At 39.9% G+C, this 24,315-nt stretch overlaps 2 protein-coding genes across 3 annotated transcripts in view; one reads left to right on the forward strand and one right to left on the reverse strand.

The window, feature by feature from the left end:
* The first annotated feature begins 9,298 nt into the window (after positions 1 to 9,298).
* OXR1 (oxidation resistance 1) overlaps positions 9,299 to 24,315 on the forward strand; it is a 388,922-nt gene continuing 373,905 nt past the window's right edge. For both annotated transcript variants that reach the window (XM_016147442.2, XM_016147445.2), the window contains exon 1: positions 9,299 to 9,440. The gene's annotated coding sequence lies outside the window, so the exon portion shown is untranslated. The remainder of the gene's footprint in view (positions 9,441 to 24,315) is intronic.
* Positions 9,320 to 11,361, reverse strand: LOC118611955 (translation initiation factor IF-2-like). Its single transcript, XM_036232731.1, has 3 exons — positions 11,259 to 11,361; positions 10,884 to 11,163; positions 9,320 to 10,112 (listed from the first exon to the last, which is right to left on the reverse strand). Exons 1-3 carry the CDS (start codon positions 11,359 to 11,361, stop codon positions 9,320 to 9,322), a joined length of 1,176 nt encoding a protein of 391 aa, XP_036088624.1.

A 24,315-nucleotide genomic window follows, 5' to 3' on the forward strand; every position in this document is an offset into this window, starting at 1 on the left:
ATTATTATCAAGTGAAGTTTATCCCAAGAATAGAAGCTTGAATCAGCTTTCAAAAGATTGGCCAATGTATTTCAATATAATTCATAATAAGTAAAAAAAAATGAGAAATTTAGCACATATTTATTATAAACAGTATCAAAAATGAGGAAGAAAAAAATATCTCAGTGTAATAAAGGGCATTATATAGAACTAAGAGTTCACATTATGCTTAATAGTATACCTAAGAGTATATTTTATCTAAGACCAAGAAAAGGCAAGAATAAGAATGTCCACTTTGTCACTTCCATTCATCATTGTGATTCAATTCCTAGCCACTGCAATAAGGAAAGAAAGAAATAAAACTCTATTTGCTGATAACAGCATATTCTTACTAGAAAATCCTAAGTAATCTATTAAAAAAACACTCAAGCTAATAAACTAATTTCCAAGATGCAAGGCCACTATACAAAAGAAACTATATCTATGTAGTAGCTACAAACAACTGAAAATGAAATTAAAATAGTAATGCTATTTATAATAATATTAAAAAACATAGAGCCTTAGTGCCAGACAGGACAGAAAAAAGTACCAATGATAAAGGGCAAAAATTATGACCACTTTTAGGCAATGGGGAACTTGTTTATCTCTATAGCTAAGCAGGAAATGCCTTTAAAACCCCTCTCACTGCACAGATTCCTTTGTTTCTAGGAGAGTTAGCACTAGAGGCACAATACAAGGCTTTCTGCATACTGAATGGGTCAGAAGGATGCTGGTTCTCAAAAGAAAGTGCAAGTCCAGGTGTGGGCCTTCTAAACTCATAGTCAATCCTCAGCTCTCGTTCGTTTGTTTCTCTGAATGAAAGAATGACATCAGGAACAACCAGACCCCTCTCCCCCAAATCTGGGAAGATGCTCTGTCAATAGAGTATCAAGTGTCATCTTTTGTGATCTTGTTTATTGAAACTGTATTTTTTGGCGGCTATATTGTGACTGGGCACTGTGTGAGTACTGGGGATATTATCTGAAGTGAGATATAGCCCTTTCCCTCAATTTGGGCATCAGATGAGAAAATAGGCAACTGCAACCATTAAGTATCATAAAGGGATGAGTAAAGATGAGAATACTTAGGAGGAGCATGCAGCCCAACTCTGAGCATTGGGGATTGGGTGTCAGTGGAGTGACATCTAGGCTGATACTAGACAGATGATGGGAAGCGTGTAGGTGAAGGAAATTCATCTGTCTGACGCTAGCAAAATAGGGCATGTTGATTACCCATTCCTGGTTTCCTGTGTACATTTTTCTCTGTGGGTATAATGTATTGGTTATTTAGGAAGGAGTCTCTGCTCATTCTGTTTTATTCTAGAAGCTTTAAAACAACACAAGTTTTTAGTAAAAACCCAACATTTTCTTCAAGTGTTATTTAGATAAGCAAAAAACATTACATATTTTCCCCCTTAATAACCCCTTTTAACAAAATCTGTTATGAAATAATGTCTTAGCAATGTTTCCTTTTCGTTCATTACTTTCTTTTGTTTCCTTGACCTCTTGTCATATTAAATATGCATAATTTTGGTGTTCATGAACTATTTGCTCAATATAAAATGATAAAAGCAAACAAAAATATACAAAAAAATCATAATTGACTGTGACCAATATATTTCTAGCCTCTCTTTAAGCAATTATTCTGTTCTTATTTCATAAATGGAAGTTCTTTCAAACACATGTCACTGAAAATTGAGGGAATTTATAATGTTTATTATTTATTTCAAACCATGGTTCTTCCTCTAAATGATTTCACATCAAATGTTGTTTTAGCAGAATTCAAAATATTTCTGTATTATAATGCCTAGCAGTAGAAACTTCATCTCTACCTGAAGAAGATAGCTGTTATAAAACTTTCACTGTATACAGTAAAGAACAGACCTATCTAATGAACACTCATTTATTCTACGTGCCTGGATTGTGCTGGGAATATGGTAGTGAACAAAGCAGACACAATTCCCGCTCTCCTGGAACATACATTCTAGTTAAGAAGAGTAACATTAAATAAATAATTGGATAATAAGTACACATATACACACATACATATTTACATACATGGAATTGTTATCTGAATTTTTATCCATCTCCCTGTCCGCTATATGTCTTATCAAGGCATTACTATTTTTTGATCACCAGATCCTACTAGGAGACTGTCATCAGTATAGTTACTCAGCATAAAACCTGGGAAATGATGATATAATCAAGAGGCCTCTGCATAATATATTGTGGCACAGAACCAGAGTTGATCTTCCTCTTAGATAAGACAGTAAATTGTACTGCGTTTCTATGAAGCAAAGGTGAAATCAAACACCACCTGAATTCTGTGTTTATGGACACAGTGAAAAACACATTTGGCCAATAAATAGCTAAATACAGAATATCAGAGACTGTCTTGAGTTATTCCAGTAATGAGGTTAATGTTGGAAAATCAACTGCAATTGGTGTAATCACCTAATGAAGCTTTTGAGAATCTTCTTTTTTCAGGATCCATATAGCTTGTGCATAAATTAAATAGGTGAGTGAAATGGAGGATGTTATTGTAGTCACTATTTTTGCTACTTTCAAGTATTTTGTGGTAATACTTTCTCTATGACTCCCCTAGGGATGTGATATTGCTTTGGCTCATTAACTAGTACTTTGCTAGAGAGATTGAGGTCTAGGAATTGGGAGGAGTTATTTTGCTTGTTTGAGGGGGAAATTTTCTACTTTGAAAGCAATCATGACATTTGTCTGGGAGTTAATAACAGTTACTGAGGATATATATTCTAACTCTTCACTCAGGGAGGTGAAAATTTAAGCACAGAATGTGTTTGCAAAAGCCCCCTGCGACATCAATTTAGCATGGGATTTCTATTTATCACCTGTCAGTGAATCACAGTGGCACTGGGTTAGAATGAGAATGCAATAATCCCCAGAGAGATCTGGGTACTCTTCTTTTCCAAGATACAGTCACCCTGGTAAATAAGTTCAAGTCCTTTGTGGGAAGACTAGAAGAAAGAATCAAGTATTGTGATGCAGGACACTTCTCTGAGTGTACCCAGACTCTGGTGCTCTAACTCAGGTCTGGAAATTAGGTGGGGAGCCATTGTGATAATTTAAATCAGGTCTACTTCACCACCACAACAGCTACCTTGGTTGTATAGATTAAGTAGGATCTTGGTCGACACTCAGGTATTCCAGTGCTAAGGAGCCCATGATCTTTTAGCCACATCCAAGGATCTCCTAAGGTCACACTTTCTGTAAACATTTCAGCCCTTTCACTCATTGTGATGAAACATTTCATGTATATACATGTAAAATAGCCTATCTCCTGGTTCTTAACTGTCCTAATTTCCAAGAACTAGCTCTGTATAGTGTCTTGGTGATAACTTTATCAGAATAACAAACTCTTAGGCCAAATCTGTCACGGTTTCAATTCCACTTTTGTTGTTGAAGTTTGGGTTGATGCAGTCAGCTCCAGTGTTATGCGGTAGTACAGTCAATACTGAGCAAAGCCTGAAAGGAATGATAGTCAAAGGTTTATTTTGTTTTTTTGTTTGTTTGTTTGTTCGTTTGTTTTTTTTGGGAAGTCTAGAAAACAGAGTGATTAAGAGACTGAGTTTGAATTCTGGGTCTCTTCATTTGCTATTTTCATAGACAAATTACCATAGTTCATCAAATCTAAAACAATAATATCACAAAAAAAAGATGGCTTCGATTTCATGAAAGTTAACCTGTGCACTATCTTAACAGAATTGTTGAAATACAGTACTGAGTCCCTTGACCTTAAGTTTTCGCATCTGTAGTTTCGCCAACTGGATTTCTTCCTGGGTTACTATCTACTTCACCCTTCTCCATTTGTCCCATCCTCTGAGAATGGCTGGACTAGCAAATGTGGGACCCAGGGGCCATTTTTCTGCTAGGTGACCTTGCCCACTACTCATAGGTAGTTGGTCTTAGATGCACGCCTAATCCAACATCTTGGATCATGGTTTTTCCTCGGGAATTTATTTTACTAATATTAGTTTTTTCCCCTATATTTTAAAATTTGAAGTAATTTTAGATTTATGTGTATCCCCTATGGTTATTATCTTACATTTGTCAAAACTAAGAAATCAAGATTAGTTCATTACTATTAAGTAAACTCTAGATCCATCCCAGGGTCCAGCACTAGAGTTGGTTGTCTTATCTCTTTGGTCTTTTTGGGTGTGTGTCAGTTTCTTTCTTTTTCTTTTTCTTTTTTAATGACTGTCAGTTTTGAGAAGTACTGGTCAAGTGTTTTGTATAGTCTTCTTCAATTTGGGTTTGCCTGATATTTTTCTCATGATTGGACCAGAATTGTAGTTTTTCGGAAATAATTCCATGAAGATGAGGTGCCTTTATCACACTGTATCAGGAGGTAAAAGATATCCATATGACGTCACTAATGATATTAACTGTCATCTCCTGGTTACAGTGGTATCTGCTAAGATTCTCCGCTGTAAAGTTGCTATTTTTCCTTTTCCATACTCTATTCTTTAGAAGCAAGTAATAAGTTATCTGGGAATTTTTAAGCCAAAACAAGTGGAATAGACTCAGTCTTTATTTAATGGAGGAAGCCCTGGACTATATAGGTTGTAGAAGGAAGCTTGTCTGAAAGGTGGGGAAATAAAGCCATGCAAGAGAGAGATGTTCATGAGAAATGAAGAGAATCATGGCAGTGTTCCCAGGAGGAGCAGAGAAGCCCTCTGCCTTCTGGAGGTTATATATTACACCATTATTGTACCAGAAAATCTTTTTCATTGAAATCACTTTAGGTTGGGTTTCTCTATGGGCTACCAAAAAGACACTAAGTAAAATACTACCTCATTGGATTGCTAAAAGAATTAAATGATAAATAGTATGCAATGTGAAAGCCTACCACAGAATGAGACACACAGAAGTACTGATAAATGTTGAATGTTATTATTATTAATTGATGCCAACTAGTATTTTGAATCCGTTACATTCAAATGTGTTAAGGAAATAAATTAATGATTATAAATTACTTGATAAAACTTTAGAATCTGAGATCATACATGAAAAACATTTGTTATTATAGCATTGGACTTTGTGAGACCTGAAAAGGGTTGCAGCTGAATCAAGACCTTGCTGCTCGTTCAGTAACTAAGGCATGTTTGCGTTAGATTTAGAGGCAAGGAAAGAGCAGTCTACTATTTGAAGTACATAATTATCCACATTCTTCTTCCCCAAGGATAGGGCCATCAAAGCTATGTCTTTTAGTCAAGAGGCATCTTTGATTCACAAATACTATGAGCATCCTTAATGTCCCATGACTATTACCTGGAGCTGTTTTAGCCTTGATGTGCAGAGAGAGGGGGAAGTGAACATTTATATTTTTAGTATATATATGTATCATTAGTTCATCTCTTATGCATTTATCCATAGTTATGAAATGAAAGCCTAGCTTAAGCATTAGTGACTTTGAATTACTCCTATTTAAGTCTCCATATTATAATATTTTAACATTGAGAAATGATAAAGACGAACTAGAACTTTAAGCAAATATAATCAGTCAGGAAGGTCTAGGGGAGAAGCTAGGGCTTATGGAAGTTCTCGCACTCGATATAATTATAAGAACCCTACACGTGAGAATCCTACAGAGAGAACTCTGTGCTTATAATAAAGTTCTTTGGTTCTAACTTCTCCTTCTATTAACTTCCTTTTCCCTTATATAAATATTCTTCCATCTTGGCACACAAGCCATTAACGTGGCTTGCCACGTTAATGCTTCAGCAAGCATCTATGGAACACCGAAGAAGATAAAAATACACACATACATAAATATGTCATAGTTTCAGTCCTCAATGAACTTGTATTTGGGGCGGGGAGGTCGAGGTGGGGAGAAGCAAGTGTATAGATAGCTAAAATAAAAGGGAGAGTGGTGTCAAACAAAGACAAGAAACTGCGGAGGTGGGGTAAAGGGGAAGAACTAGGAAAAGAAGAGGAATAACCAGGGGTGAGGATTAAGGTGTGGTGTGAGGAACGCCGAGTGAGGAGTTCTAGAAGACCAGGTGCAAAGAAGTCAAAGAGAAAAGGGATTAAGGAAAACATCCTGGATTTGATGATTTTAATATAACTATAAAATGCAGTTTAAACGAAATGATTCATGGATGGTGGCATTATTTCTTCATAAACAAATATTAAAAGAGGTAACAAGTGAATTGCATAAATTTAGGGATAAGTGCAGAAAAGAGGACTGTTAATCATTTCTTAAATTATTCTATCAGTGAGTCATATAAAAGACATAATATATTTAGTATAAGAAGAGCAATATTTCCCCCTTATATGTTCAGGATTGGAAGCAAAAGGGAGAAAACTCACTTTTATTATTAAATTATTAAATGGTTTACGTAATTATCAGGTCTGTAAAATTAAAAAAAAATGGACATTAAGAATATGGAAAATATCTTTTTCTCTACAGTCAAATTGTGGCCTGGAGGCTCATTAGAATAATTTCATGAACAGCACCACCTTAAGAGCAGCCAGGGCCCTGAAATAAAAATGAAAAGGCGGCAGACAGGGGACTATCTGCTACCCTTAGGCAGGCACATCAAAGCATCTGAGCCTAAAATGAGATAGGGAAAAATCACTTGAAAACATTATTATTTTTTACTCATTCCTGAATAACTCAAACCAACAGATTTCCCACCAAGGGCTTGCTTTTTGACTAAGCGGAAACAGGCTAGTCCGTGGCCGTGGTGGGTACCTATTATTTCTATCTTGAAAGCATCCTCTATCTCTTCTTCCACTGATTGGATACTTTCCTTTTGAGAAAATTTCTTCCCCTAGAGGATGCACAAAGTTATGTGTGTGACCCAAGACAGCCAACCAGTCCTTTTCCATAGCTGGACCTGCTCATTAGAGCATGAGGTTTGCTTTCTCTGTAAGATCAAAAACTGTCCTCTGTGAGGGCTGGAACTGCAGCATGGATAGAGTCTGGTGGAGAATGAAACCGACACAGAAAGCAATGCTGAGAGCAAGTGAGAGTGAGAATCTTATTCCTGCTGATGTCGTTAAGCCATGGATCAGCCTTACCATTCCTTGTACCTCTGAGTTACCTGGCCCCAGTGCATTTTCTTTATGTGTCTAAGTTAGTTAGAGTTAAGTTTCTATCACTTGCTATTAAGAGGCCTGAATGCAATATGCTTTCAAACTTCATATTTCTGTAGACAACCAAAATGTCTAAACTTTAAAATCAAACTGCCCCCGTTTCATGATTATGTCTAGAGTGCATGCTGTAGCATGAAGATGTTCAGTCATAACCATTTTAAGATTAATTACTGAGAAAAGAAGAAGGAAAACAACTGAGATGAAGACAAAGTATGTTTTTCATCTTCTTTCCCCACCTACAGAAAGGAATGGGGCAGTTGTGTTGAGACCCTAGTGAAATTCCATTTTGATTTTCCAATGCATGGTTCATGGAAAATTACAACAACGATGTTATAATTATAAAGTGGCTCTAGTCCTGGATGGCACCTTTTGGAGAGACACTCTAAAGAAAAAAAGAATCAAGGAGCTGCAGACAAGCAAGTTAAAGATCAAACATTAATTGATCATCTATTTTGGACTGGATGTGGCCCCAGATTGTAAGTGCGGAGCTTAAGAAAGAGGACAACTTGACCCAAATAGACATATACCACTACAGTTCTGTGAAAAATCACACCTATATTGCTTACTAGGTTTTGCAAAACCTTACTAATTTATAACAATGGCAAAGGAAAGTAGCTTTAGCAAATAATCTCAACTGTGGTATATTATAAAATACATACAAGGTGAATGCATTGTTCTTAGAAGAGTCTCAGTAAATTCTCTCTGAATGGAAAAAAATAATAAAAGTCACTTTTAACATAATACACAAAATCTAAGCTGTGAACGCCCAGAAATTAGGGGAAAGAATAATGGAGAACAAAATTTGTAATCAGCATTTTTCAATTATTAGCACTCCACAGAGAATAATTCCTAAATTTCTTCAGCCCTTATTTCAGGTAAAGCTATTGATTCAGGGGAATAGGTTATGCGGAAACCATGAAAGTTTCTAGTGTGGCAGACTCTGGATTCAGCACTATAGTATTATTCTAGGCAAGAGATAAACGTCCCTGAACTTCAAGGACCTTATCCGTCGAACGGAAATGATTCTCTTATGGGGTTGTTGTTAGGAGTGAATAAAATAACACAGGAATTTCACCCAGGAAACATTTGTACCTCTCAGGATGGAAATTTTCAAAAGTAGATTATCAGGAAATAAAGTAGAATATACTGAAAAGTAATAGCAGGAGAATAGTTAATTTGCAAGTGCTGTCAGAAACCATGAGACTGGCCATGCTGGGTGCTCAGGTGACTTAGGACACATCCTGGCTCTAACTTGGCAACAAGATCTACCCTGTTCCGAAAAATTAACCAAACAGCTAAATTCCACGTCAGGTGTCACAATCTACCGGTCTCCAGTTTGCACTCTTTTCATGTTGCAATTTAATCTGCTGGAAGGGGCGTGGGGCGTAAGGGTGGGGGGTGGAGGTCGAATGTGGGGGAATAACAGTTCAGATAAGGAGAATGTCGTCAAGGTCAGGGTGTCAGTGAACTAGGCAAAACCCTGCAAAATGAGGAGTCAAAAACACCCAGAAAAGAATCCTACATGTTAGAAGCTCTTCCAAGAGTCCCCTCCAGCCGGGCCCACACAGTCCTTTGGGTCCCTTTTTGGGCTGTTGAATGTCTCCCTTTCCTCCCTTTCCTTTCTAGCAAATCCAAGGATCTGGCAAAAACAAACAAACAAAAACTTTTATTTTTCTCCGGAAGTCTGAATCAATTTCGTTGTGACGGAGCCTTTACATCGCCTCAACCCAACTTTTCTCTATTTCTTTAGCGAGAACCTAAAATTTGGGCTGCCCTGGAATCGGGGCAGCCTCGGGCTTAATTCCGGCGAAACCCGCGGTGCCTGCGTGGAAGGCGCCGTTTCCCCCTAGGTGCGGGCAAGGACCTAGCAGGTCGCGCACTCTGGTCCCCGACACCCGAGCGCGGGTGGGGAATGGGATCGCTTTAAGTTTAAGCTGTGGCTTCCGCAGGAGCTATTTTTAGCGGCGCCCCGCCCCCCCTTCTCCCTCGGCTTCCAGCTTGGAAGCCTCCTGGCGACAGCCGCTTGGCGGCTCCTTTCGCTCTCCCCCGCCGCGGCCGGCTCTTGGTAGCGTCCACGCGGGCAGGCGCGGGGACTGAGCATGTCTGGAAGCGCTCGGCGGCCTCGGCGGCAGCGGGGGCAAAGCCGGGCTGCGTCAGGCTGAGCCCGTTTACCGCGCGGCCGCAGGAGCGCAGCGCCGGCGCCGCGCCGCCCAGCCCCGCCGAGAGGGGCGCACTCGCAGTCGCGGGGCCCGCCGCCGCTCACCGCAGCCCCCTCCTGGCGACCCGCAAGTAAGTTTGTGCGGCTGTTGGGCGGTGGGGCGAGGGCTGGGCGCCCCGGGGAGCCCAGGCTGGCAGGCGAGAGGCGCAGCTGGCGCCCGGGAGAGCTGGCTGACGCTGTCCCCCTTTTCCTGGCGCCTCGGCGAGGCTCTTGGCCAATTTGAAAGTGGGTGGCCACTGGGATGCTCGAGCAGAGGAGACCAGCAAAGCAGGAGGGCTGAACTGGTTCTGGCGGGGGTGGAGGAGGGCGACTTGGAGAGAGGGAAGGACCGTGCAACGGGAGAGGGGACTCGGCAGGCTGGGAGCGGGCTGGTGCGGGATGGGGAGGCTGTGTCGCGGATGCGGGAGCCCGGCCGAAAACAGCCGCAGAGGGAAAGCAGGGTGTCTCCGGGGGTTAGGATGGGAGCGGCGTGAAAGCGCAGTATGGGGGGCACAGTAGAGCGTGAGTGTGTCCTGGCTGGAGCGGCGGAGGAGAGGATGGATGGAAAGTGGGGCGGGCGTGTGGAAAGCGGATTTGAACGAGAGCAAAGGACGCCGGTGGAAGGGACAGTGGGTCCGGAGAACAAGTGCACTGGGATAATTTGGGGTATCAGTACCAGGTTAGGGCGATATAATGATGGAGAGAGGCAGCCTTGAATCGAGGTCTTCCGAGGGAGAACGGCGAGGGCACACGCTGAGAACTGGCTGGAGAGAGGATGGATGCAGAAAGTAGCCTGAGAGGGGGAGCTGGAAAATCGCTAAGGGATTTGGGTGAAGGGGAGGAACCGAGCGGTGCCGACATCCGGAGGAGGAACGGGGTTCCTGGTGGGGTGGAGAAGCTCAGGAAAGGCATGGAGGCTAAGTGCGGCCCCCTGCATAATGACTTAGTAACGGTTCTCTGAGGTTCACTTGCACCCTGAGTTCCTCCTCCATCTCCTACCTGGCTTAGTCGCCCGGACGCTCGCTGTGGGTGAGCTTGTGGGAGATTTGGGCTGATCAGGCAGCCAGAAAGGTAGTCATTTACAAGAGAGCGGCAGAGGCTTCCCTTAAGCGGTTCCTGGTACTTTCGGGGTGCAATGTAGGATCTGAATGTGTGTTTCGGTTGGGCTGGGGGAGTGGCGGCTGTTCTAGGCCACGGGAGCCCCTGGTCTCGCCCAGGAGGTGCGGAGTTTAGGGCGGCGAAGTCGGGCAGAAGTCTGCAGCGTGCAACTCGCGGCGGGGCGTGTGAGTGTGCGTGTGTGCGTACTGCCGGCCCGGGGTCGCGTGCGTTGCTGCAATCTGTCTCCATGACGAGGAGATCCAGGGCTCCACGGGAGGCACGGGGAGGGGATTAAGGGAAACGTGCTTTCCTACATCTCTTCTACCTCCTTTCCTCAGGGTCACATTCTTTGCTCGTCCAGTGATGCTCCCCTCTAACCTCTCCCCGGCCCTCGCACACCCCAAACCTGACGCGGGTCTCGTCCTCTTATTCGGTACCTGGAGGAGGGGTCCATCCCTCCTCTGCTGGAGGGAATCCTAGTAGTCTTGGCGATCAGAGGGGCTCCCGAATCCGCGGGTCTATCCCTGGGGCGTCGCTCTGGGGTCTGTAGTTCACTCTGCTGCCCCTGCAGGTGACGCGGTGTTGTTGACCCGCAGACTCGGGAAGCACGATGGCTCCAAGTGGCCCGTAGGGAGGAGAAGCCCGAGTGACCAGCGCTTACGGATTCGGGGGGGGGGGGGGGAGGGTCTTCCCTGATTACCCCCCACACAAATGTAACTTAAAAAGGAAAAGACCGGGTTAGAATAAACAAGCATCTAAGGCAAAAAGCTTTTTGCAAAAATACCTATTTGACTAGGAAGGATTTCACCTACCAACCGCTAGAAGGGAATCATTTGCATACAGAGTCGGAAATTGAGAGATGGTTAAAGTCTCCGACTTTTCCGATGCCATCCGGCCTTCTATGTTCCGTGCCATATTTTAAACTAGACTTTACCAGGTACCCGGAAATGAGGATAAAGGCGACTATTGGAAACCTGTGCCATCTGTGGAAGGACTCAAGAGGGAGAGAGAACTGTACCACCTATTGGCCGATAGATATTTAAGAGGGCTGAGACCGTGCGTGGGCAACCATCAGAAATAGTTCCAGACATCCAAAACACAGGATGTGACTCAGATGAAGGAGAGTGAGAACTCTAAAAAAGTGATGAGGACCGTGGTATGGATTGTCTTGCAAAGTAATCACTGACCCATCGAAGGACATAGCAGAAAAGACAGAAAACTTCTAATGGCCAGAGCATGTCATCTTATTCCATGTGACAGTGGCTGGCCCAGTTTCTAGTACAGTAACTATTGAAATATACCTTTTAAAATATGTCCATTCTTCTGAACATCTGTAAGGCAGAAAGTTTGGATAAAAAGACTTAGGCTGTTATTTTCTGCTTCTATTACTGTTTTTCTCAATTGATTACTATTAGAACATGCGGTAAAGGTACAATAAATTATATTAGCCATTAATTCTCTTCTCCCCAGAGTGCTGTTCAAATAAAACACAAACATATGTTTGCCTATTTTTTGTTTGGGGGTCAAGGAAGAGGGATTATTGGACAAATTGATTAGGGTTTCAAATGAAGGCAGTTTAGGTACCTGAAGCCCTTATGAGTGAGTAGAAGTGAAGGCTTCACTTACAGAATGCTAAATCTAATGTGAAATGAGAAAACCTTTCTCTCCCTGCCACTTGTCTCCTGCATTGGAAATACAAAGGATTACCCCTAGGCCTCAGAAGCCTAATTTGACAATTTTTCTAGAGACTTGTTCCCTAGACCCAGGTATGCCTTAGGAAATAGTCAAGGGACTCCTTGCTGCCCTAAGCTAAGGACATTGAAAAAAAGTGGTAAATGGCTCGATGAGGCAGAACAATGAGAGAAATGTTAGTCAGAGTAGAAGAGACAACACTTTTCTTTCTTTTTTTCCCCTTGTATCTGATTGGTAGGCTTAGACCAGTGGTTCTTAGTGGGGCAGTTTGGACTCCCAGGGGACACTAGCAATGTCTGGAGATGGTTTTTGGTTGTTACCACTTGTGGGGAGGGCTGTCGTGGCATCATCTGGGCAGAGGCCAAGGGTGTTGCTAACATTCTATAAGGCACTGAATAGTGCTCAATGACAAAGAAATGATCTGACCCCAAATGTCAGTAGTGCTGAATTTGAGAAACCTTGGCTTAGAACAAGATGTGATTAGAATTGAAAGCAACTCCTTTTAGGATGGGTTCAAATATTTCTCTTCGAAGTCTGTCTTGCAAATCAAGAGTAATTAATATTGAGAGACTTTTGTTTACAAAATGGCCCTACATACAAAAACACTTGTTTTATGAAAATTAAAGATGTTTCCTTTTAGCAGAATGTCTTTCAGCCTTCAAAAAAATTCTAAATATATTGGGAATGTTATAATGTATGGTTATATAGTATTCATGGGAAATGAGTAAACATTTTTGTTGAAAAATTAAAACTGTTCAGTTTCAGTATTTTCACTGAATTTGGTAATTGCTTTGTTAAAATACATAGCTTCAATTTTTAATTATTAATTTAATTAAAATTACACAAATATGTTCTTCATGTAGTGGGGGACTGAACAGAATTAGAGAAAAACATTAGATGAATATTTATTAGAAGCCTCAGGAAAAGTTCCAAAATGAAACCTTCATATTTGTAAACATCTACACAGGAAGGTAAGAATCCCGTATAATTTTCATGTATTTAGTTTCAATTTTGAATCAACAGCATGGCATATATTGAGAAACCTTTCCAGCCTGTAGCACAATACTCTGGCTAGAGAGGAGAGACAATAGCTTACATCCTTAAATGTAATAAGATCAGGGAACTATTCTATTGATCGTATGTAGGGACTGAGAACACTTACCAGGTAAAAGCTTTGTCATTGTCACATTGAGGCCTAGAGAAGCCAAAGAGATTTGGTCAGTGTTTCTACCCTCTCTCTGCCCTCCGCCGCCTTCTCCTGGTTTATTAGTTTCAGAATTCGTTCTTCAGGAATCATCATTTGGGCTATTTACCTTCCTTCTTGTTCTAATAATCCTTTCCTCCATCCTTGGCCAATACCGTCCTTCAGTCCCTCAGTTCCTCGGGAGTTCTTATAGCAGAAGAGACTTCATACTTCTTCTAAGTCCCTTGGGCACCCAGTAACCCCTGCTTTTCTCCTCTGCATGCCAACAAACTGCTCTGTCCTGGGTCCAGGTGGAACAGAGATTTGTGTCTCTCTTGTTAAAAGGCAGTGGGAGAGCCCTTGTTTTCTTCAAAGGCAACCTCAATTTCTCTGCTTGCATCTTTGCCTTGTTCAATTATTTGTTCAATTGCTCATTCTTGCTGTTAGGAAGGCTTTGTTTTTTCCCAAGGGAATAGTGACAGAACTGAGGAAAACACAACTTTAGCTTGAGCAACACTGGTGTTGATAGAGTGTACCTATAATTGGATTATGTAAAAGCTCAAGAACATGATTTAAACCAATGAGAATCATATTTTATAAATTCAGCAAGCATTTGCAGATTCAAAAGTAGCAAGTTCTCTTCTAGGCACTGGGACTGTTGAATTTGCAAGGCTGAGCTGCTTTGTGCATTGCAACCAGTTTGCAAAACCAAGTTCATTGAGAGAATGCACATATATTCCATACATGGCTCTAAAAGTCTATCTGTAAGAAGAAACACAGGATGGATATTCATTTTCATGAAATTTGGAGCAGTCATGTAGCCTGATTCTTGAAAATACTTCCATACACAATTGGCGAAATGCAGAAGGCATAAAAAACCATTAGGGAGGAAATAGTTACATGGATTTTTTTATAGACTAGGCAAGGAAGGAAAGAACGATGTGAGGTGAAAGGGGTCAGTTCTTGTTTCTCTTCTCCTTTCTTTATGAAATGGTTATTGATTTTGTTTGACATCTGAACAAGGAGATGGTTTCCTTCCCTGCTGTTACTCGTTGGATGGATGTGCACCCTTTTACACTTCCAATAGCCATGGTAGTGGAAGGCAGTAGGTTGTCTGATGGTTAAAGTAAACCAGAATTTCACATCACTTCTGTCCTAATAACGTTTGGAACAGAGGCTTTGAACACACACTTACAGGACTGATCATATCATGCCACTATTTTGAGGACGCTAATAGAAAGATGATAGAACTGAGCATTTTTGCTGTTCTGAGTATTACCTATGTTTTAAACTATCAGAGTATACTTATTTTGGGGAAAATGAAATAATATTTTGGTTCCTCTTATCTATAAACAGACTGGCTGGTCACTGTGACATATAAATTATTGTCCCAACTGGAAGAAGAATACTGTGAGGAGAGGGAATTTTATCAAACACTGTATATTGTCCTTGATGAATTCAAGAACTAAAACAACAAAAGCAAAGAAATTTATGCTATAGCAAAGGCAAAGAGAGTTTCTGGTTTATTTTCTTTTAGCTTATTATTGTTAAGGATGAACAATTGCAGTGCATGAAGAAGGAAATCTTGCCTGTGTAAGGTTTTACTTTTGTTTATAAATGCTTATTCATCTTAGAAAACAAAACAGCCAGAACAATTCCTGAGGCTTGAAGCCTTCCATATAAATATAGGGTGTCTCTTCTATCTTCTGGAATATTCATTATTGGATGTCATTTGAAATCTGAATACTGGGCTAAGTTGCCTAATACAGTCGCTTCTAATTTTGTGATTTAGAGCTGTCTGTGTCCTTTTAGAAGAGGTGAAAGCTTCGGCAACACCCTATGGGGGCTGATAGCAACCTGTTTTACAACAGGATGTGCATGTTCCTTGACATTGGTCTGGGACCCCCCAACTGACCAAAACAGAAGATCTCAGGTCCCGATTACGAAGCCTGACTGTAACAATGTTGATTTCAACTAGTGTTGTGATCAGGTTTAGGAATCAATTGGTATATTTGGAAAAGAGTAACTGATGAGTGAGAGCACTAAGTACCCATTAGAAGGAAAGGGGTATAGCAGTTTAGGGAGGATCAAGAGCTTTGCAGTTAAATCTGGCACTCTTTCTTAGTAGTTTTGTGACTTTAGATGAGTTCCCCCCCCCCCCCCATGGAGCTCCAGTTTCCCATCTTTGAAATGAAGATAATTTTTTTCCTCTGGTATAGTTAATTATAGGATTAGAGGAAGTATTTTCAAAAGGAGTTGTCTGTTAAATAGTGGTGGCACTTTTATGCCCTTCTAGTGCTGGAATATGAATGGCTACTGTCGAAGAAGAAAGGATGGCGAATATGGAGTCTAAAGGGCCGTTGGTGAGCAAAATGCGATGGAAAGGACCATAGGGGTGGATCATAGGGTAGGAAGGGATTTTGGAGGTGATGTAGTCTGATGTCCTCTTTTAACTGATAAGATCTTGGGGATTTAGGATTATGAAGTGATTTGCCCAAGGTCAACAGTCACTCTGCATTATTTTAGCTGAGTCCATATATTTTAAAAAAAATCTCCATTCAGACTTTCTCAACCTGAAGAGTATACTTATTTTCTTGGTTAAATCTGTGTTTCTTCTGTTTACTTTAAAATGCTTATGCAACTCAAGTTGTTATATTCCAGGTCATCTATAGACAACAACAATTCATCAGTGGATTTTTAATTGCATTTATGTAGGAGTTCAACTCAGGTGTTCACTTGAATGATCAAAATGATCAATGACAACTTAATTTTTTCTAATTAGAGTGAACATAAGTAGGATTTTAGGTAAAGATATCTAAAAACAAGAAATGCCACTATGAATAAGTATATAATGATAGATTGTATCTATTAATGGTCAGAAAATTGAAGGTTGGCTCTCGTTTTTAATTCTGTTGCTAAGTTAATAGTTTTGTTTTTGTTTTGAATCAGTTCAAAGCTATTGTCATTGACGAATGGTTTCTCAAAGAGTTTCAGAGTCAATAAGAACGTAAAAACCTATGTGTGTTAGTGGTACTTTGCGAGTTGTAAAGTATGTTACGTGTGTTGCCTTATTTGTGATTTATGATGAAGATATGTAATCCATTGCAATAATGAAAATTGAAATTGGAAGCCAGGACAGATTGCAACTTTTAAAGAACATTTCTTTTAGAATCAGATAAACTTGAATTCAGATCTCTATTTTTTAGTTAGTAGCTGTGAAAACTTGGGCAAATTACTTAACTTTCCAGCTTCTCCTATCTTTTGAGAATCAACTCACCAGATTATGAGTGTGATTCTTATGATGATTAAGTGAGATAAACAAGTAAAAATTTTAGCCTGATGCCTGGGTTTGATCTGAATCTTCATAGATTAAGATGAAAGCAAGGCACACTGGCTCTCTTCCTGAAGTATACATCATTAGACAGCTAGGGTAGACACTAAGATACAGGTTTTGTTACAAGTAAACGTTTGTTAAAGGGAAACATTAGTCCATTATCTTATATTAGATATATGTTGTAGGGTCACTGTTTTTTTCAAAAATGTCAGTTATTATTTAATGTCCAATGATTTATTTCTTGGGTCATGGATGACTGTGGCATCTGGCCTTACATCCACAAACCAAATTGTAATGTACTTAAGGCTACTAAGATTTTTGCAGCAAAGAATTTTTTGTTTTCAAACTGTTGCACATGGGCAGCTAACAAAATACTCTAAAAGGTTAATTTTTTAAATCTTTATATTTATTTAAAAATTCTACAATCTCATTGGGGCTCTTGTCACAGAGTCTCTTAAATGTAGTTATTCCTAATATAAAATGTGATCTTACATTGTGAATTAATATATTAATGGACTAAGGATTCTCATCTATTTTAAACTCTATACAGATCACAGTAACAGGCTGTCATAAGCATATATCACACATTTAGCAGGAGAATCTTAACGACCATGAATAAATAGTGTTAAGCAAAAAATAATTTCTCTGTTTTCATTCATCTGAATCATTTAGTAATATAAATAAAGTGCCTTGCTTTAAATGTTTCAGAAGGAGAAAATAAAGTCACATATCTTTGCATCTTTAAAGCTAGCTTTCAGTCTAATGTAAAATGCAATCTACTTGTGATGAAGGAGGTGAGTGTATCAGTATAGCAACTGGTTTTCCCATAGTTAGTTCCCAACACGAGAGGAAATATATTTTAGCGCAACGAAGTTAAAAAGTGAAGTACTATCAGCAGGATGTTCATTACCTGTTAGATCTCTTTAGAGCTTAAATTCTTAAAAGTGCCAAGGAGGTTTCAAGGTACACTTTTACACCACTCAAGTGCTATTGCAGTGAGATTTTCACTCTTTACCAGCATGTTTTAACATTTCAAATGAGCAATCAGATTGGTGAATGTACAGCAGAAAAAGGGTAAGATACAGTTTTCAATTATCTGAGCTATAAGATGACCAACCAAGAGGGAAAATGAACTATTCAGGCACTGTGGAAGTATTGAGCCATCTTTAGAGACATCTAGGGAAATGTTATTTTAACATAGCTTTGTAGACACAACCGTTGATTATGTTATTAAGAGTCCTGTGTTATAGTATCAGGCACACATCATGTTTGTCATGAAATATCATGGGATAACTTTTCTTTTGGGATTGCAGTTATCAGAGCTCCTTGTCTGAATTAAATAGAAACTGATTCTGGGTAATTTAAGTGGAAAGGAATTCATTGGATGGTTACGGCAGAGTTCATGGAATTGAACAAAGTATAAGACCTTGGAAAATATAGCACACTGTTGGGATGAATCAGCTCTAGTGTTTTTCATCATTGTGTCACTGTGCTCAAAACGTAGAATGGGGAGTAGGGGAAGGAAGGGAGGAAGAGAGGAAGGAGTGTATTCTGAGGAAGAACAGGACATCTTGACTGACAGCCCACCAATACTGTGTTTGATAAGCCCAAGGAGTTACCCTCAAACCATAATCTGTAACCTGCAGCCATGGGAGGAAAGGAAATAGATGATACGGTCAGGTATACTCAGCTAATGTCCACTGCATAGATTCAGGATAGAGAAACTTGCTTCAGTGATGATGAATTATTAGGGGGAAAAATCCCCCACAAACAAACCCTGATTGTATTATCTAAACAGTATCTCTACAGAAGACAAAAACACTATTATTAGTTTCCTAAGGCTTCCCTAACAAATTACCGTAAGCCTGGTGGTTTAACACAACAAATTTATTCTCAGTTCTGGAGGCTTAACGATCAAGGTATTGGCAGGACCATTCTTTCTTTGTAGACTCGAGGGGGTCATGCTGCCATGAGTCCTCGGCGTTCCTTGGTTTATAGACGTATCACTATGATCTCTGCCTCCATCATCACATGGCTTTCATTCTCCCTCGTGTCTCTGACTCTGTCTCCTTCTACTGAGGACACCAAGGCATATTAGATTAAGGGTCCACCGTATTCTGGTATGACCTCATCTTAATACAAGCAATTACATCTATAATGACTCAATATCCAAATAAAGTCATGTTCTGAGGTTCCAGGAAAAACATGAAATTTGGGGAGACACCTTCCAAGTTAGTACAAGTGTGATGTGACTAAAACCATCAGCATTTCAAATAGCTAGGTCTAAAGAGTTGGGAGCATTAGTATCATATTGTTCTGTGTTATAAAATTATATCTGAAGTATCATGCCCGATTTTAAGCATTCTTTTTCAGATGTTCCTATGTCCACTGGAGAACTAATAGAAAAACATTTTGCTCTTTAAGAACAGTTTTATTTTTTAATTTTTACTGTGGGCCATAAACTTGGCAAAGTGGATTTAAGATAAATAAAACCATCCAATGAATTCCTTTCCACTTAAATTAACCAGAATCAGTTTCTATTTAATTCAGACAAGGAACGCTGATAAATAAGATCTATGACTGGAAGGTTCAGGGAAGCCGATTTTCTCTTGCTATAAGCAAGAACATTCTTATATTAATGTGGTTCGGGAAGAGAATGAGCTGCCTTGAGAGTTAGTGAGATCCCCATCTCTGGAAACACTTGGCATAAGCTGGGTTGACATTTATCATGGATGATGTAGAAGAGATTTCTGAATATGACGAGAGCTTACATTAGATAACTGTACAAAGCTCCATGTTCAAGATTCTCTTCTTCTAGGAATACACAGGACACTAGTGACCCCCAAAACATTTATTGATCATCAAACACAGTATTTATTATATGCTGGTGGAAATAGAAGTAAACATGCCGGACATAGTTTGCAGAAGTGTATTGCAATAATAATGAAGAATAACCTTGGATTTGATACAGTATCTGGCAGACTCAATAATAACTATTTGTTGAATGAATTTGTTCTTTCTTCAGAATCTCCTTTACAATTACACATTCAAGTTGTTTACCTGGAGTACTTACCAGATCCTTATCAGCCCTGCCATACTCATTCACATGGTTTCTTCATAGCCTCCTGGTTATCTCGGATCACCTTGCTTAAATATCATCCCTCTCCTTGCTTCATTCTTGCCATCTTAAAAATAGGGTTAGAGGTGGGGAATAATTTTTCTCCTTAATCTCTTTCCTCCTCTAGGCTGTCTTTGCCAGCAGACGTAGTCCCGAACCTCTGAAGTGTGTATATTATTGTAGAGACTGAGGGAACTTTGGCTAAAGCTTTGTTTCTCAAAGTATGGGACACTGACTGGTTTTATGCATGAGGACTTTGCATGGTATCTGGATATGTATTGAGAGTTAGCGAGATCCCCATCTCTGGCAACACTTGGCAGAAGCTAGGTTGATATTTATCATGGATGAGGTAGAAGAGATTTGAAAGGATTTTGAATCTGTTCTCTTTCAATGTTTCTTATTAAGGCAAGGAGAAAGTTTTTAACAGCTCTTCAATATACATATATCTCCCTCTTTAATAAAGAATAAGTTTCTGATACAAAACTTTCAGAAGTTCAGTAAAACTTTTGTTTTAATTGTGTTCATTTTTATTTTACCTTCTGTTCATGCTAAGTGCTAGTTTCCATATAAAATAATGACACAAAGCTTCATTTAAAATTCGTGCATTTAAATTTTTTTAAAAAAGAGTATATTAGTAGAAAAACAAGAAGGTATTATATCTATGATTGAGATGTGGCAATTTCTGTGTCAGAGTTCTCCGGATGGTTCGTATGTCTGGGCTTCTTCCTTGCTGTTTCGGGCACTCCCTAGCATTGTCGACGCCTGGAAGCAGGTATTCTGTGGAAGAGTCCTTGCTTCCCTCACTGGTGCAGATGATGAACCAACTGGCGCAAGGAGAGGGACAGTTGTGCATATGAACATGGCTTTGCATGGCTTATGACGTCTAGATTCTGTGTATTTTAAAAGCAATTCATATTGCTCTTTTGGCTTTTAAAGCAGATTCTTAGGTTGATAAAATGGATGACCAATTAATTTACGTAATTATTTCTTCACTGTTTTTGTTTTTTGTCTCCAACCGTTCCCTGCATGTCTGTTTGTGATAAGAGTATAGACTTCAAAGATGTAAAGAGATTTTTTTATTTGTATAGCTTTTTACATTTTACCATCTCAGAGAACCAACTGTGATACTGAAGGAGTTTTAAAAATTGTAAACATATCTTGTCCATGTTTAAAAAGTTAAATTTTTTACAAGGCATAATGTAGGTTCGCAGTTTTCTGCTCCAGTGCTCACCATCTCCAATTCCTATTCACATGAAGCAAACTTTTTTTTTTTTTTTTGGAGGTAAACACCAGATTCCTAAATACATACTTAGAGCTCCAGATCTTGATATTTGCTTTTATCTATTGGCTTCCTAGATGAATAAATATGGAAGATGAGGCTTTATATCTTTTACTAACCCCCTTCTCTTTATTCCCAACATTTCATCATTTTCTGATAAAATAAAATTTACAAGTTCTGTTTCCACTTATGAGGGAGAAAGCCACAAGAAATCACTCCCACTAGCGTTACAGGAAAAAAATGAATAATATACAAAAGCATAACTTGTCTTGAGCCCATCAAGATCTGAAGTCACAGGATAAGCAAGTGACTGAAATCCAAAGATGATCATGCCTTTTCAAGGAGCAATGGGACATGAGCCTTTCACCTTAAGAAATAATTTCCATTAAAGCGAGTGAGAAGAGTACACCCACGTTCTTAGCAGCATTATTCAGATAGCCAAGGGGTGAAAACAACCCGAGTGGCCACTGACAGATGAATGGATAAACAACATGCGGTACATGTAAACAACGGAATACCACCCTTCCTTAAAAAGGAAGGACATTCTGACACATCCCTCTAAACAAATGAATCCTAAAGACATTATGTTAAGCGAAAAAGCCCATCACAAAAAGATAAATACTGTATGATTCCACTTATGTGAGGTATCTTGAATAGTCAAATTCATGGAGATAGAAAGTAGAATGGTGGTCATCAGGAGGTGGCGGGGGGCAGGGGGACAGGGGAGCTGTTGCTTCGTGAGTTCAGAGTTTAAGCTTTGCAAGATGGAAAGTATTCCGGAAGTGGCTGGTGGTAATGATTGTGCAACAGTGTAAATAGATTTCATGCCACTGAACTGTACACTTAACAATGGGTAAGATGGTAAATTTTGTGTTATGTATATTTTACCACAGTAAAAATAATAACGAGAAGATTTTAAAGAGTGAAGAAGGAGATAGCATTTAAAATCTTTAATAAGTTCTTAAAAGGCAAGTGATGGCTAGCACGGTAGTTGAGAATAACTGGGAGGGCAGGCACAGGGGAATCTGTACTTACTCACAAGTTCTTTCTCATGGGCGTCGACTCGGTGCTTATCAGGAAGTTTGGGGCCAGGGAAGTTGACCAAAGAGAGCACCCCAGGTTACACAAGTGTGCAGTTCTCAAAAGGCTGCCCTTGGGAAGAGGCACAAAATCCCACTTAAAACCCCAGATTCTTCTCTCATGCAAAAGCCTCAAGCTACTGGGGAGGGGCAAAACCCCCACCAGGTCCTGGATCCTTCCCTGAAACAAATCAGACATCTACAGCGGATCCAGAGTCTGATTTGGTTGCGACTGGAAGAGGGACCGGACAGAAACGTTGAGGAGAAAGCTGCCAAGGCCAGTTTGTGGGTCCTCGGGGAGAGGATAGACCCAGAGAACTCAAGCGTTTATAGCAGCTATATTCATAACTGCCAAATATTGGAAACAACCCAATGCCCATCACTTGGAGAATGGATAAACAAATAAATGGTGGTAGTATTCCATGGACTGGAATTCTACTGGACAGTAAAATGGAATGAAAGGAAAGTTCTTGGCTTCTCTGCTGTGCCTTTGATCACTGAGAATAAGCATCAGGGAGGGAGCCATGAATATTTTATGAAAAACATGGCACTTTAGAAAATGCAAAGGCACAGAAGTAAATCAAAACAATTATGCAGAAAGCAGGAGTAGCTTAGAGGGGCTGATGGTAGGGACAGGTGAGACCGTAATCTGCTCGGCAAGGAAAAAAATCCTTTATACTATCCAAGTTCTTTTTTTTTTCATTATAATACATAAAATACTACTAATTGATGAAACATTTTATTTTTAAAACTCGAAGTCTATAAATACATATACAGCTTTTCCCCTACCCTAAGCTTATGTTACGTTAATTATAGACTCTTTAAGGTTAAAGGATTTTTAGAATTCATCTCATGTCCTTCTAAAATGGGTTTTGTAACCTGTAGTTTGCAGACATAGATAGAATTCAGCTGGATACAAACTTGTATAGAGAAAATGACGTCTTTATTGTTATTATCCTCATTCGAATTTAGCATCCTCCTTCATTGTGGATGCAGGTCACAAACCACAGAAGCATCAGCACAACCTGTGGCTTAGTCACCAGTAAGTCACAAATAATACTGTATTATATTATAGTTGTTTGCAGATATTTGAAAAAAATCATTTATGTTCATCCCAACTTTGAAAGTATGGTGATTATTAGACCTGCTGTTAGATATTTTTATGTAAAGTATTAGTAAAGAAACACATACACCATGTCACAGATTCATCTATTTAAAATTTGATAGTAGTGTTTCATTGTGTTTAGTTTCTTATATAATCCTGTGTATCTCTTAGGAGAGCTCATAGACTTTAACAGACTCTTAGAGGGATTCATAGCACCAAAAGTGGTTAAGAACCTAAAACTTTTCTTGGAGTCTGTAGCAACTTCCATTTGGTGTCCATGGCTTGGTCCAGAAGGCCTGAACTGTTCAGTTTATTCCTGTTTACTCACCTTTGCCTTCGTCTGAGAGACACCAGCTGTGCTGTTCCTTGGGAAATGCCAATTGGTGAGAGCCACGGGCACTTTTTTGAGAATCTGTAGATTCTTTGGCCTAAGAGGCCTCTCCTGCGGTGGGGCCAGCATGGTCTTAGAAGTAAGGAAGGACCCTTGTGTGATGCTTTTTAACTTTAACCCTTAGGGAACCTCGGTGTTAGAGCATCATCCTCATTCATGGCTCTGGGCCTCTAACCCTTGGTGGAGAGATGGGCAGCTTGACAGAAGTCCTTCTGGTGGGTACCACCTGTTGTGTTTGTGAGGTGTAAGGAAGACCGATGTCAAACGTCAGACCCGTAGATCAGGGCGATTCTTCTTCCAGTTTTGGTTCAGTTCCCTGGCCGGCTAGGTACAATGTGAATGAATACATCTCCCTTGCTGAGATCTCCATATTCTTGCTTTTATTATCTTTTAAACTTTGTTGATTCTAAATGCTGTCATACCACAGCAAAGTGCTAGCAATGGTCTAATGGGGATCCACCAGGACCCCTGAGGAGCAGGAGGATTGCTTCCCTGTGGGTTATATTTTACAGTTAGATACCCTTTCTGAAGGCAAATTTTCTAACTATCTTAGGTTAGCTCATTTCGTTTTTGACAGTCCTGATGGGGAGTTTTTCCCCTTTTTGGGTAAAATCTGCTCTTGTTTAATTTCTATCATTGACCTAGTCTATAAAACTGCTGATCTGTAAAACCTCACAATTATCTAGAA

This window comes from Rousettus aegyptiacus, unplaced genomic scaffold (genome assembly GCF_014176215.1).
Source record: "Rousettus aegyptiacus isolate mRouAeg1 unplaced genomic scaffold, mRouAeg1.p scaffold_m13_p_15, whole genome shotgun sequence".
Classification (NCBI taxonomy): domain Eukaryota; kingdom Metazoa; phylum Chordata; class Mammalia; order Chiroptera; family Pteropodidae; genus Rousettus; species Rousettus aegyptiacus.